Source organism: Xyrauchen texanus, chromosome 49, assembly GCF_025860055.1.
Source record: "Xyrauchen texanus isolate HMW12.3.18 chromosome 49, RBS_HiC_50CHRs, whole genome shotgun sequence".
In the NCBI taxonomy this organism is placed as follows: domain Eukaryota; kingdom Metazoa; phylum Chordata; class Actinopteri; order Cypriniformes; family Catostomidae; genus Xyrauchen; species Xyrauchen texanus.
The window spans coordinates 11,421,258-11,437,036 of NC_068324.1; the positions used below are offsets into that span (position 1 = coordinate 11,421,258).

The 15,779-nt window shown below is 39.5% G+C and overlaps 1 protein-coding gene across 1 annotated transcript in view; it reads right to left on the bottom strand.

Moving 5' to 3' along the window:
• Window positions 1-11,082: 11,082 nt before the first annotated feature.
• Window positions 11,083-15,779, bottom strand: part of LOC127640553 (POC1 centriolar protein homolog B-like) — a 55,313-nt gene continuing 50,616 nt past the window's right edge. The window contains exons 11-13 of the mRNA XM_052123175.1: window positions 12,461-12,691; window positions 12,170-12,320; window positions 11,083-12,037 (exon numbers count right to left, since the gene is read on the bottom strand). Coding sequence (XP_051979135.1) covers window positions 12,171-12,320; window positions 12,461-12,691 — 381 coding nt within the window. The 3' untranslated portion in view covers window positions 11,083-12,037; window position 12,170. The remainder of the gene's footprint in view (window positions 12,038-12,169; window positions 12,321-12,460; window positions 12,692-15,779) is intronic.

Here is a 15,779-nt window from a genome sequence, read left to right on the forward strand (position 1 = left end):
TGTTTTAGTATGTCAGTCGTAACAAAGTTTTTGTGGAATGTTTTGTTTGAAAAGTGTGATTCTTTCTTTAAAAAAGATGCCAATTGGTTTGATATTTTGTTATCTAATGCAATGACGTTCACCACCTTTTAAGTGTGATTTAAGTGTCCAAAAACTTTTTGGGGCCACTGGATGTATTGTGTTATTATAAAGGTATTTTATGCATCCGCAGGTACGCATTCCTCAAAACAGATGTTTATCTTAAATCCAAACTCTTGCTATTCCTTCAAAGGATCCTCCATTTGTTGAAACACAGTGCTTAAATGAATCTTGGCTCTTGGCAAGCCTTCTCTCCTGTCCCCACATCTGTAATGAGAATTACACAAAAGTGGCAGGGCACATATTCAGCATTGCTACACAAAGACATAAAAGCTCTTCCGAGAGCAGCTCACAAGGCCGGACCACCCACCAAGGCTGAGTGTTCATCCAATACATGCCCATTTTTAGCCAGGTAAGACTCAAAGCGTTGCGTCACCTCGCGAAGTTTCAACAGGTACTATGACTATGGTAATAAAATTATAAAAAAGACCTATGATAGGGTTGAAACTTTAACAAACATCTAACCTACATTGTTATATATTAAATATCACATTTGGAGAATAAAGTGTGTGAGCCTCTTTTGTTATAAACTATGACATTATTTAGAAATGGCAATTTGAAAATTGAATTTTCTCGACAAATTGACAAACTCTCTGTCTCAGCTTCCTGTTGCACATATATGGGCTGTCTTGTGAATTTGCAGAATGATTGACTGATAGAAAGCCCCTTAAAGTGTTCTTAATGGCTAAACAAAGAATCTCTCCATGGTTCACCTCCATTGTTTCCCCGTTGTCAGCAGAGCCTAAAGGACAAGTATATTTTGGTTTTCCGTGGATCGGATCGCACACAGTATACGTAACACAAATTTCGCCATCGTAGTCGTAGTGCACAAAGAATCTCGGCTCTTAGCGAGCATTCTCTCCTACCCCCACATTTGCTCTTTGTCAAAAGTGCGAGGATCCGACATGCGTAAAAACAAAGTATTCCTGAGCCTTACATGGTTTTCACACTGAACTGCACTTGCACTACAAAAGCAAGATGCAGTTACGTGAATATGACAGAATGTAGGTATCTTGAGAACAGTTAAGTTCTTTTTAACTTGACACAACGTCTAAAAACTTGTGCAAGACACAAAAAAAACTGCAAGGAATGGAGCAATTGTCAATGATGTCTTTGACTAGCGCACATTTAAATAGTAAAACAATGGGGAAAAAAGAGTGCATACGGACACAAAAACATGATCGGATTGAACGGCCCTTAAAGGGATTATGACATGGGCAATCAAATTTTCCTTTATCTTTTATCATATAGCATAAGAGGTCATTGTACTATAAAACATTCTGTAAGTTTCAGAATTTAAAACTTCCTCCTCTCTGCAAAAAGAGCACTTATTGAAACCAAGCTGCCAAAGCAACTCTCTAATTCCTCCACATTGTGATGCCACACTGTGGTAGACATTTGTATCTGACCGCCTCCACAAACCATAAAAAAACACATTTAACGCCTAAATTACCTTATCATTTCTGTAGCCCCGCCCAGTAGCGCTGAGCAGGGAGATGGCAATGAGAGAGCAGGTCAGACAAGAGCAGAGAGTCAATCATAACAGTGGGCATTTACTGTCAAGTCTTAAAGGAGAAGCAGCACCAAAACAGAGGGTTTCTGACAGAGGGTCAGAATGAGGGTGGAAATGAGCATGTTTTACATATATGACTGTATTTGTTTATTAAAACACTTCACTAGTCTTATAAGTGAACATGAATGAACATATTAAAATAATAAAAATGTATGTTATGACCCCTTTAAAATGCTTAAGGTTGTATGTATTTCAGTGACGTCTGATAATAGGGATATTCTGTTTTTCAATTTATTGAAAAATAATTGCTCACAGCAACTTTAAGTGCAAGTGCAAAAGGAAAGCGTGGCACCACTTGCATTCTCAGACTGGCTTAAGCTGAGTACACACTGCCAGCGACATTGTGTGAGACAGCAACACCGTCCCATTCATTTTCAATGAGAGGTGGCAACTTCCAGCGGCACGAGCTGTCGTGACCTTGGGCGACCAGATGTGGGCGTGTCCAGCAATGCAACAAAGTTGAGACAAGTTTAACTTTATTGAAATGAAGAGCGACTTACGGGAGCAACAGCCAATACGAGAGAAGACGGTAGAGCTCACGTGATCCTTCTCTCTCTCTCAGCTCCTGCAGTAATGGAAAGATCAGGGGACCCACCCTCTGCAGCAGCCCATCAAACTGGGTCCTGTCAAGCCTGAAGTACTGCTGGAACCGGACTTCATCCAGCCACAGCTCCTGCACCAGCCGGTGGTACTCACCGTGCTGACTCCGAGATTTAATGGTTTTGTGGACCCAGACAGACCAGTGTTTGCGTTTTCGCCACAGATAAACAGCCGCTATGGAATAGAGCATGCCTTGTTTCTCGTTCATCTTTGATATGAAGCATTTTATGTACTGATTCCATTTATATTTAGTCTTTTCCCTCCAAAATGTTTGTTTTTAGCGGCAAGAAAAGTGATTCGCTGTTAACAGCCTTGGAATGGCTTCCGTGAATGTCATTTATAAACGTTACTAGGCAACTAGTAGTGGGAAAGCCCACTAGCGACCTAACCGCCAGCCACTGGCGACCTGCAGCGACAAAGTATAGTATAGTGTTCAGCTCATATTCAATATCTAGACTAAACAAATCCTCAACTCAAATACAAGAGTTCTGAGTCTTCTCAGTTGACTTTACATTTGGTTGTTTCAACCTGTGGTGCATGATTGACTTCTTGGTTAAAAATGTGTTAATTTAGCTTGAGTCACCATTAACTTTCTTTCCATAATTTTTCCATAAATAAGCAAATTGTGACTGAGGCTAATATTCTGCCTAATGTCTCTTTCTGAGTTCCACATAAAAAAGAAGTCAAACACATGTTTGAAACAGTAAATGTTGACAAAATATAATTTTTTGTAACCTATCTCTAAGTCTAGCTATACAGCATTCAATTAAGAGCTTCTGAATGCTATTAGCCAATCAGCACACTTGAGGGATAACAGAAGCTGTGATAATTACAGAGGCTGATATCAGACGAGCCCCCACCACCTGCAGATGTCCGTCCCGCTCGTCAAAATCACTGTCAGCATGTGTGTTAAAGCTGTCATGGTCTAGCGGATGTAGGTGTAACAAGAGGAGAAGACCAGATGCAACCGCATCATTTTTACAGTCTCATTTTCACAAAGAATGTGAAAGGAAAGAGGGTGAGATGTTGCAGGTTGTCTCCAAAATGTCACTTCGACCAGTCTTGCAGGAAATGTGACATTGTCCATGCACAATCTATTATAAAACCAGGGGTGTCCTGCACCAATTGTTTTTCCTGGTTCACTTGGAGTCTTTGGTGAGACAAGATTTGGCAAAAGGAAAAAAACATGTTTAAACAACTTATTAGTTGGATCAGTTAAAAAGGATCAGATGGAAAATTGATCAATGCACATAAAACCTTTGCATAAAAACATCCTTAGTGTTATTCAAGATTCATTGTTGAATCTGTAATCAAAGTGAGGGTTAACACTCATGATTCACCTTATTTATTATGTCAAAACCCGCCACAATGGTAATTTTTAACTAAATAAACAACGTGCGCAACAGCATCTTATGAGATTAGGAAATGATTCTTAACCTGCTTAACACAAAACTACCGTGGCACCAATTCTGGCTCACCTGACCAAATGTGACAGCCACTTCCAATACAGATAATGGAAGGCGAAGGGTCTCTACAATATTTCACTGAAAGCTTTAAACTGCATTTAAAGGAATATTCCAGGTTCAACACAAGCTCAACTGACAGCATCTGATGCATCATTTTGATTACCACAAAAGAAGAACATCGTAGCTCCTTTTCTAAAAACAAAGAAGCAAAATTGAGGTTACAGTGAGGCACTTATAATATAAGTGAATGGGGATCATTTCTGGAGGGTTTAAAGGCAGAAATTTGAAGCTTCTAAGTTTTTTTTTAAAGCACTTACATTACATTCATTCTACTGTTAAAACTTGTGTATTACTTGAGCAGTAAAGTTGGTAAAATTGTCGTTTACCTGCATTACAGGGTTTGTGACTTTAAATCATCATAGCAAACAAAGTTGTAAAACTGGATTTGCATAGAAAAGGTTAGAAAGCGATTTTATTACACTAAAATCATGCCATTGTTTATGTCTTGCGGCTATACTAAATAAAAACTTTTTTAACGTATAGATTGGCCCCATTCACTTCCACTGTAAGTGCCTCACTGTAATCCAATCAAATGACATTTTTGTAGTAATCGACATTATGCCACAAATGATGATCATTACAAAAAATGACCACTATGTAAACACCCGTTTGGTTTTGTGTTATCAACACAGAGATACAGTAGGACGTAGTTGCATCGAAACCAGATGCAACTACTTTAACTAGCATCTTTCACTAGTCTCATCCTCTTTTCTGCCCTCTCATCCTGTCTCCCTCTGTTCTGGGAGAGGCGAAGTGACAGATGGGTATGGGACATCCGGCCGAGGGAGTAAGACTTAGGGAAGCGGCTTATCTTCAACAAAAACAGCAGTTGGCAGGTAGAACTCCCCACAATTGAAAGAGAAGTTGAGTGATTAGAAGAGTTGAGAATGGCCGAGAGCACCTGGAGAGGATTATAGACAAGGACGGACGGACGGACGGCCGCACACACACCACTCTGTTCTCTAGGGCACTGCTTTGTTGGCACTTTTTAGGATTAGCAGGGCCTTCCCACAACACACCTGCACATCAATTTGGGATGGTGACCATTCAGTTACATAAAAGCTTACAGGCAGGATGACATGACATTAGTTGACTAAACGTGTATTAGCCCCCTTATGTTTCTTATCAAATATGAGGTAACGGGTGTGTCTGATAATACATTTAGGGAGCTTGTGTGAGAAATAATGTGGACAATTGGGAGCACAAAAACAACTAAGATAGATCTGAGCTCAGTAGGCTACATCTATCTGTGATGTATCTAGCAATTTTGGATTAAAAGTACATCCAGGTGTTGTAAAAAAGTTGTTAAAGTTTACTCAAGTGTGACTCATGTGTTGGATATATCGGTGTCTTATATTTAAAAAAAGGTAGGGATTCCGCATTGCTTTGACATGTTTTTATTTTTATTGTAGTCACTAATTCTTATATAACTGTCACCAAGCATGTATGCACTTTAATAGGACCTTATTGGACTCAACTTTGTGCACATACATGCTCTGTAAGATATTTGGACAGACAGATGAAGACTAGCTTGATTGTAACTACACATGTAATCGAGTGTAACAGCGTGTGTCTGCAACAACCTGCTAGCCGAAAGGAACTCAGATCAGCGGCACAGAAGGAAAATCAGTGACTTAAATTTCACAGCAAGCCCTAGTGAAAGATTCTGTCAAGCAGCCAATCCAATCAAGCCAGATGGAAGGCTGAGACACACAGGACAATGACACTCGCCATCACATACACTCCTTAACGATGAATTGACAAACAACACTGCCTCATTCAGACCCACTCTATCCAGCTAGAGATCCAAAACAACAAGAGAGGGCATAGGTGAGTAATATTACAGAAATGTCTCCACCTGCCAGCTCTCAGTGAGGAGGCATCAGGGGAATAGGCTGAAAGTCTTGCTTAAGGAAAAGCCATCAGTATTGAGATGTGGAGATGAAGTCTGAAGACATAAGGACAATGAAACAGACAAGAAGGCTGTGACGCAGTGACACACACAGGAACATATGTGCACATACATAATGCTGCATATGGGTGGCATATATCTGTATCCATACTTACAACAATCACATGATTAGATTGAGAACTTTTTGATAAAATGAAATATGTTGACAAAAAGAGTGTAAAATGGCACTTGATAGACTTAAATATGATAGACTTGCCATCAAAACAATTCGATTACATGATTTAATCTAAAAGATTACATTACTGGTTACAATTTTACTTGTGCAATTTGTAATAAGCACCAGATTACATTTCAGAAGCAATCTACTCAACACTACTCCACCACATACATGGAAAGTGCATCAGTCTGTCAGTTGCTGTCTAGCCCATCATCACCCCTTAAACTTTCACAAGACAGACATGTATCTGTTGAAAGAAATCCGCAAATGTGCAATTTACACCAAGGAGTAATAAAACAGTATTGGTAAATATGTTTAATATATTACTTTACTCAGATTAACAGTTTTATGATTTGTATGGCTCCAAAGGGAGTTGTGTTCCTCTTTCTACAGTACAAAGTTAACAACTTTTCACAAGGTCAGATTTCTCAAACAGGATGGATGTTCTACCTTTTCCAATGACCCCTGGCAATACCTCTTTCCAGTTAAAGCAGCAATCCCATATGGGGAAGGTGGGAATTTCCGTACCTCCTTATCAGCAGCAGGGACAGCCTGTTCCCACATTTCCTTTTGCAGAGTTAGAAAAAAGTAGACATCTATGAAAACCAAAAGCTCACAAACAAGACGTTATGGGAAAAGGCCTATTTTTTAGACTTTATCGTAGACTGAGATATGAGAGGAGATTGTAGTGAAAGAATCAATGTGTGGATGGTTTTTTAAAAACCAGTTATGTGTTTCGAAACAGATTTGTGATTTATATAAAATGACAAAAGACAAAATCTCAAATCAATAGCTGTTTAGACATTAGAACATTTTGCTCTACCCCAATACAAACCTATCTCCCTTGGATTGTTGTTTGTGATGCATGATCAGAAGTGTCGGTTAATAATTTGTGTTTATATAAAACACAAGAGAAACGTTTAATTTGTCCATTTGATGCATTGGTAATACGACATTTTTAGCTTACACAACACAGATTTCTATAATGCTTAAGGCCATGCAAATAATCAGTAACTACAGTCCAACCATAGCATGAAATTCATCATTGTTATATAAAGTGAAGTACTTGTTCTGAATGTTTGCTTTGTGGCATCATTTATAAATTAGCTTGCACATAGGGAATTCATGATACATTTTTAGCTGAGCAGTCTTATCTGTTGGCATGCTAATGTTTAATTTGAATTTTGTTTGCTTTGGTGGATGGGATTTGTTTTATATGGCTTAAAAAACAGTAATGTATGTATTTTTATTCTTTAGCGATTAAAGGTTTGCAATCAGGCACAAAATAAAATGCCCAAAACTAAATCTTTGAGACAATGAAATCACTTCAGTGTCCAAAGGGGACAGGGTTTTAACGAGGGGACTGAATATTGCAAGACGCCCAATTTTCTGACTAAACTGAACAGCAATTTTGAACGGCTCAATTCTTACCAAGACTAGTGTGATTTCTTGCACAAATGGCATTCCTAGGTGAATAAAACTTTATTATCTAGTATCACTGTTAAAAAAAATAATAAATACAGACATAACAGAATGTAAAGCAACACCACTGACTACTTAAAGCACAACTATTTGCAGAATCCACAACAAAAATAGCCCTTTTGCTGTAAAATGAAAACATGTTCCTCTAAGATAGTATTAAATGCAGCTGTTGTAATCAACACACCTCTGTGTCCTTTGAGCTTGATATTTCTCTTCAGGAAACACATCAGGTTCCTTGTATTAAACTTCAACATACTCGGGTCAAAGGATGTGCTATAGGCCATGCAAGGCGTTTAACTTCAAAAGGCGAAGAGCTTACCAAAACACAGCTAGAGATAAGGGCACAGGGGGCATTCAGTAGACAGGAATGACTTATTTTAAGTACATGCGGACATAGTGTTGGGGAAAAGTAATTAACCAGAGTGCAATATGTTGTTTTTCATCCATCATTTTGACCTAATTTCCAAACTCACAGCCTTTCAGACACAAGCAGCAACAAGAATTCCTCAGTTAAGATAAAATGTTTTATAAATCCTCAAGCGACCAGTCATTCATAACAGCATCTGTGCGGAAAGACCTGAAAAGCATTACCAAGTGTAAGACCCCCCCAACAAATAACTGATGAACTAAATGCATTTTACTGCAGGTTTGAATAGCCCAGTCTGACACCCCTCCCTTGCTCTGATTTTCACTTCACACACACACACACACACACACACACACACACACACACACACACACACACACACACACACACACACCTACCTACCTCCTGGAACCCCCCCATCCTGCTACTCTACCTGCACTTATTGTCTGTGAGGAGGATGTGTGCCGGGTCTTCCGGAAACAAAAGCCTAGGAAAGCTTCAGGCCCTGATGGTGTCTGAAAGTCTGCACTGACCAACTGGCCCTCATCTTCACACAGATCTTCAATAGATCACTGGAGAAGAGTGAAGTTCCGTGCTGCTTCAAACATCATTCTAGTCCCCCAAAACACAACATCAGAGGACCTAATAACTACAGACCTGTTGCCCTCATGTCTGTGGTCATGAAGTAATTTGAGAGACTGGTTTTGGCCTATCTGAAGGACATCACTGGACCTCTGCTAGACCCCCTTCAGTTTGCTTACAGAGCAAACCGGTCTGAGGATGATGCTGTCAACATGGGACTGCATTTCATCCTGAAACACCTCGACAGACCCGGTACTTATTCAAGGATCCTATTTGTGGACTTCTGTTCAGCCTTCAATCCCATCATGCCTAATCTTCTCTCAACCAAACTGATCTAGCTCTCCGTACAAATCACAATCAGTCGGTTGATCAACAGCTTTCTGACAGATAGGCAGCAGCTAGTGAGATTGTGGAAAATCACCATCCTGAAAAGTACTGTGGCAGCAGTGGAGTCATTCAGGTTCCTGGGCTCTAACATCTCTCAAGACCTGAAGTGGGACACCCACATAGACTCCATTGTGAAGAAGGCTCAGCAGAGGTTGTACTTCCTTTGCCAGCTGAGGAAGTTCAACCAGCCACTGGAGCTGCTGACTCAGTTCTACTCAGCCATCATTGAGTCTGTCCTGTGTACATCTATATATGTCTGGTTTGGTTCAGCCACCAAATCAGAGAGAAGGAAACTACAATGGATAGTCAAGACTGCTGAGAGGATTATTGGTACCCCCCTGCCCACCCTCCAAGACCTATATGTCTCCAGAGTGAGAAAATGTGCCGGTAGAGTCACTCTGGACCCAACACACCCAGTCCACTCCCTTTTTTATCTGTGGCTCTCTGGCTGGCGCTACAGAGCACTTGGCACCATGACAACCAGGCACAAGAACTGCTTTTATTCTCAGGCTATTTACCACATGAACAATTAAACTGCCCTCAGGACTCCTACTTTACAATAATGTATAAATTTCACATACATATGTAAATTCACTCATATTTAATTCAATAACTGTACGTACACAACCCTTACCTTGCACATGTACATACGCTATACTATGTAATATGTTCTATTTTTTGTGTCTATTTATATACTTTCCTTGTGTGCACTTGTTTGTTTCTCCTCACCAAAACAAATAAATAAAATCCTTGTGTACGTGAGCACACTTGGCATTAAAGCACATTCTGATTCTAAAGTAATTGTAACTGTCAGGTTGGTATAACATTTCAAGCAATGATAGAGTTTACTTTTGTTTGTATTTAATGTTGTTATATCTAATCCTTGAATAATTATTATTAGGCATGCAGTCTTTATGACCACATACGAAATGGTAATTAGTCAGAGCACCTATACATTCACATGCATATTTGTCAACTACCCTTTGTTTTTTTATGTCTCAACAGAAACATTGCTGAATTGGATGTCCTGTTACAGTCAAAAGATGCTTGTGACATTTGTGTTGATTTGCTTTTATGTTTGTCGTTGCTTTTAGACATTGATGAGTGTTTCAAAACTTGCTTCCCATGCAAGATTGGAACAATTTTATGCACAAGCCAAAAATAATCAACCTTATTGGGTTAAAGCACCCACTTCAGGAAGCACCCCCTCAACGAACCATCTGTGAGAATACCTGAAAACACAGATGTGAATGGGAATGAATAGTTTTAAGGTCTTGGTGCATTCCATATTCACAGATCACCAAAACTAGTATGCACAAGCACCCAATCCTGCTAAAGATAATGTTTACCTTCCTTTCAAGAACCTGTATGTCCACAAATCCATAAACAAGCACATGCTCGTGCACCCACACACAACCGCTCTTACAAAGGACACATGCGCACGTTTCTATTATTTTTTAATTGTTCATGAATTGTAAACCTGATGTCAAAGGAACAGTGGTTGCTCCAGAAAGACCCTTTCATTGGTCCTCCGGAGATAAGGGGCTTGTGTTGTGCACAGAAAGGTTACAAGCAGACCTGCTGTCTGCAGGAGCTTGCACGAGAGTGTTCGCAGCACAGGAAGTGGTTGAGAGATGTTTGGTTGTAAATTGTAAAAACAACTAGTCACATGCTGAATGTTTGCATTTATGAAAGCCTGCCGAGAGGAATACCAAATGCTTTCTTAAAAATTTATATCATTTAACTAATTATATAAACCCTTTTGATGCATGGGTTATAAAATCACAAATCAATACGTTTCAGGTTTCAACTAGTTTCAAGGATAAGCCTTTAAGATCATGAAAAGCATATTCAGTCCAGTGTGTCCAAACTTTTGATTAGTAGTGCATTACATTATTAATAAAGCACAGTTTCCTAATATTTATCTTTTTGAAAATGAACAACTGTAAATTAGTTTTTTCCACTCTGTTGGGTCAAGTGTTTTATGTAAGGCTGTTGGGAAGTGTGCAGCAGAGCTGTAGCATACAGAAGGATGCGGAACCCAAAGCAAACAAGCTCCGCTGGGCCTTTCTGTCGATCGGCTCCCTGCTTCCATCTGACCTCCACCCAGAGGAAAGCAACAAGTCTGTGGCTGATTGAGAGAGAGTAAACAAGGCTGCAAGTGTCTCTGTGGACTCTTACACAGTCTCTTTCTTTCTTTCTTTCTTTCTTTCTTTCTTTCTTTCTTACGTACACACACAAACACAAACCATTCATGCTGCCAGAGACACAGATAGACCAGAGACACAAGATGTGCTGTAATTCATTCATAATTGTCTTCACATACATTACATAATACATGTCACAGGGCAGACACAAATTAATTTGGACAGAGAAAAATATGTTCATGAACGTATATGTATGAACACTGAAAAAAAAATTAAATCAGTAATTTTGTCTTGTTTTTCAATAAAAAATATAGAAATATCCCTAAAACAAGATAAATTGAATTAGAAGCAAAATTGGTTAAGATTTTAAGACTAGTGATAGACCAATACATTTGCTAATACGACTGATCAGATGATATTTGGACATTTTGCAATTATCAACATAGACCGATTACCATGTAATCTTGGCCAAATAACTGAAGTGTTATATATCGGTGTTATATCGCACATTCTGCTGTCTAGATATCTGTATCTGTCATTGAAAAACCTCTATTGCTCTTATAATAAAACAAATATTTTCACAGAATGCATCAGAAAACATCTACAATTTACCCCATTCTTGATTTATGCTTAAAACAATGAAAAATATTTTGCCAGATATATTCTCTGAAAACAAGTCATATTATCTTACACAAGGTTGCTTCCCATGTAAATGTATGTTGTTCAGGATATTTTTACTGGAAAACAAGACAATACTGATTATTGGATGAAGTACTTACTGATTTTTTTTAAATGTATTTATTTATTTTGCAGTGAAAGAAAGGGACAAAGGAAAATCTTCTGTTAGTCTCTTTCCTGATATGTCTTCAGAGTGGCTATCCTGAGGGATGACAGTCCTTACTGCTGTCAAAACATGACTAAGATTTTGTCTTAGCTGCAGCTGTCCTAATCCAGGACTTGAATTTTTGGGTGACTGCTTGAAGATCCCTCAAATCCCCGTTGCTCTTCTCTCATCCTCTTTACTCTTTTAATCTTTTTTCCTCTTTATTTGCATTGTTAAAAGTCCAGTGTCCTCGATTGGAATGACCCAGCTGGATGTCTTAAAGCTTAAGTAAAGGGAAAGACAGAGTATAAGAGGCAAAGGCATTTGATGTGTCCCCCTTTGGCAGACAAGAGGAAGTCACCATTGAAGTGAGAACCACTGGTGCTGGTGAGCTAGGTTGAGAAAGGGGGTATACCTCATACAGAAGGTCCCCCAGCTCCCCTCTTCTCATTGAATTGGTCCTGGTCCACATGGTGCGCTTGCTGCAGAAAAAGGGCCTGGTTGTCGAGGCAGGTCCTTAGTTTGTCTTCTGTCAGCGTGAGGCGCTCTTCAAGGATGGCAACAGTCTGAGAAACAAAAAGAAATCAACAACATGTCTGTGCTGCACTAGATCTGACTCATTCAGTGGTCTTCTTAGAACTGGCACCAAGATATAAGAATAATAGGAAGGAGCTTAACAGACTAAGATGACCTAAATGCAATTTACCTGGGTCAGGATGTCCAACTGCTGAACAATGTTCTCTAGAGTGCTTGTAAGGCTTGATGGCAGGCCAGAGCGCCCCTCTAATGAGGTTGTCACATTGCAAGCAAACCCTGCTTCTTGTTCTTCAATTTCCTCTTCCCCATGTCTCATTTGAGTTCGAGCTGGACCTGAGCCAGTACTTGAGCTGGACTGATCTCTGTAACTTGCTGTGACACGGTCATGGCCGCTTAAATCCTGAGCAATGAAAAAACCATAGTAAGGGACATAATATCATCATTTATTCATCCTCATGTCGTTCCAGTCCCAAACTTACTTTCTTTAGTGCAACACAAAATAGGTTTCTCAGGTGATCTTTTCCATATAATGAAAGCAAATAGGGACAGCCAGACAAGCTCCAAAAATGAGCTAAATAGCACTAATAAAGTACCCTAAAGCTGAAAATATATTTCAATTTTGACGCGAACGCTCAGTGTCTGCATACAATCGATTGCGAGTCTGTACTCCATCTGACTGTGCGCACAAACACAGGCGTTTGGACTGTGACTGCTATGAGACACTGGACTATTTCTCTACCCATAAAGATGTTTATATTCTTTCAGAATCAAGTTATACAAATGCAGGTATCTCCTGACGTCCTAACACACGTGCTCTTGATGTGCACATCCACTGTTGATGTTTTTAACTTCATCTCCTGTTGTTTACTTTGTGACAACAATGGCTCAAATGTGAGTGTTGCCACCTTGTGGCCACACTAATTAGCGCAAATAACTCCAGGCACATGCACATTCTGCATGTTCAAAGAAGCGGGGTTAAAAAAAAATGGGTTGCAGGTGTTCAATGCTCAAGCACTCTGCTGATGATGAGATTTGTATCATGCATCCTTGTCTGACCAAAGTATACTTTGGGCTTTAAAGTAATTGAGACTAAAGAGCTATATTCCAAGTCTTCTGAAGACATACAATAGCTTACTGCAAAGAAGACTGAAATTTGTGGTTAATCAGCAAATCTCTTGCCCCAAGCAGTAGCTTTTAATTTTGGTCAGTTCCTCACACATTATATGATTTCTTGTAAGTCATATGGACACATATTTTTTGTGCTTTACTTATGCTTTTTTGTCATTTTTTGCAGCTTGACAGTGTCTGTCCCCATTCACTTTCAATGTATGGAAAAGAGTAGTTGAGACACCATATAAATGCTAAAAGTCTACCTGTATTATAGGTTAATATCATTAGCACTGCTATATGGTTGATGGTGAAAAGGTTCATTGTGGTACACAAATTCAAGTTCGTCATAACATCAACAGAGGTCAGAAAAAAAAGTAAAAACTAAGTAAACTTTTTGCTAATAAAAAGAGATGGAAGCAGTACATCCCTTTCGTACAGACTACCCAAATCCACAACACAGACACAAAGCAAGGAGGAGGGGAGGGTCATACATTCCTGCCCTAATGGAGGAAGAAAATCGATTGCAGCCCCTTGCTTCCTGTGCAACGTCCTGACTTCAAAGCTCAGGCCTGAGAAGCAGCATCACGGCCTGGGAAGGGAGGGGGTGAACAAAGTTTTCAGTGTGTGGAAGGGCCAGTTCAGGGGTCCTACAGCACCCACCGGCCACATCTGGGCAACATCTGCTAGCCTCATTTACACGCTTCATTCTCAGAACTTGCTCATGCTACACACTCCAAACCTTGTATCATCTACTATTTGTGTTTTTTTCTTCCTGTTTGTGTTCCCTTGATGCTTCCTGCAGCATCGTAAATTTAAGTGAAATCAGGCAATCAAATGGTCATCATCAGGGCCTTCTGACGGGCCTCGTTTGGGAGGTGTAGCTCATCAGCACAGCCTATGGAAAATATTGCATATGCGAGCTGTACTGTGTCAATGGTGGGAAATGGCTGGATAGGTGAGGGTCTCTATGTATTAAGTCATGGTGCAAACTAGGAAACCTTGCAAATTTTGGGATTAACTGAGCTCTCCATTTGAAAGAACATTTCAGTTTTATTGTGCCTATTAGATCATATTTTTCCACTTAAACCTCTCTAAACTTAAGTAGCAAAGTACCTCAGACAGAGATATTGGTTTTTAGATACATGTTGAAAGTAACTTGCAAGGACATATCCACCATAGCAATTGAGGTTGACAACCCTACAATAGTCAGATTGGTGGGCTGATATGTTTTTTCAATGGTTGATTATTAAATTATTACATTTGGTCCCCCCTGAATATGTGGTTAAATTCTTGTAACATGGTCACAAGGGAAATCGACATGTTGTACCCTAAAATCAACCTCATTCTGCCAAATTACTTATAAGCACCATCGCCCATCAGACATGTTTGCATCAATTTAAATGTGAGCACAATTCTGAGGTTCCATTTTTACTCTAAATTAAATTTTTACTCCTCTGCTGGTTAGTTTGGTTGGTTTGAGTTAGAGGGTAGTGTTAATCAAATATGCATTCCTGCTGACTGTACAACTCGAGTTTGGAGGCATGTGCCCATGCATCGGCCACAGGGGCCAGTGTTTAGTTTTTCAGTAAGCAATGGGACAGATCTCAGCAACAGATCTTTCAACCTACTGTTGCAGAATTCACAGTGAGAACAGTCTGATTCTTGGTAACTCTATATATCAGCATGTTAAAGAGAGTTGAGATTGTCAATGCTGATTAGGTGGTGTGTAAAGAGCTAGATCATACAAAGCTATACCACCATGAATAAGAATATGGCTGATTTCAAGTGTTTGAAATCTTTTGCTTAATAGTTTGGAGAATGCTAATAATGTGAGGATGTGCCACACAGTTGGCAACATTGTTGTCTTTGCACCCCATTAACAATGGTTGTGTAGTAAAAACGGTATATGCAGTCTGCTCACTGAGTTTAAAGTGGGCAGAGATGGGCCTTTACAGTTTGAATATATTCATTCAGCTTCGAGGCCACACCAAGTGTCTTTATTCAGGTGCAGCAATAATTTACATGAACAGGCTCGCTGGCTGCTAAGCAGGTACTTCACTGGGCTATTGGGAATATTTATGAGCTCCCTCAACAACACAGAAAAACACAGATCTACCCTTTGAAATATCACTCCATTGCTCATTGAACACCCAAGGAAATAGAACATTATGATGACACTTGAAAAGATCAGAGCAACCCTAGATGTTGTGTTGTGTCCACTCAGATACTGATTAAGAATTAGATGGAAGACACCCTCTCACAACAATATTGGCTCCTCATTAGTGCTAAAATTAGAACTGTCTGAGCAGTTGTGAGAAATGTCTAAATCTCCTTCATTTGCAGAAGCAGAAATATATATTCATCCTTAAGTTAAGGCG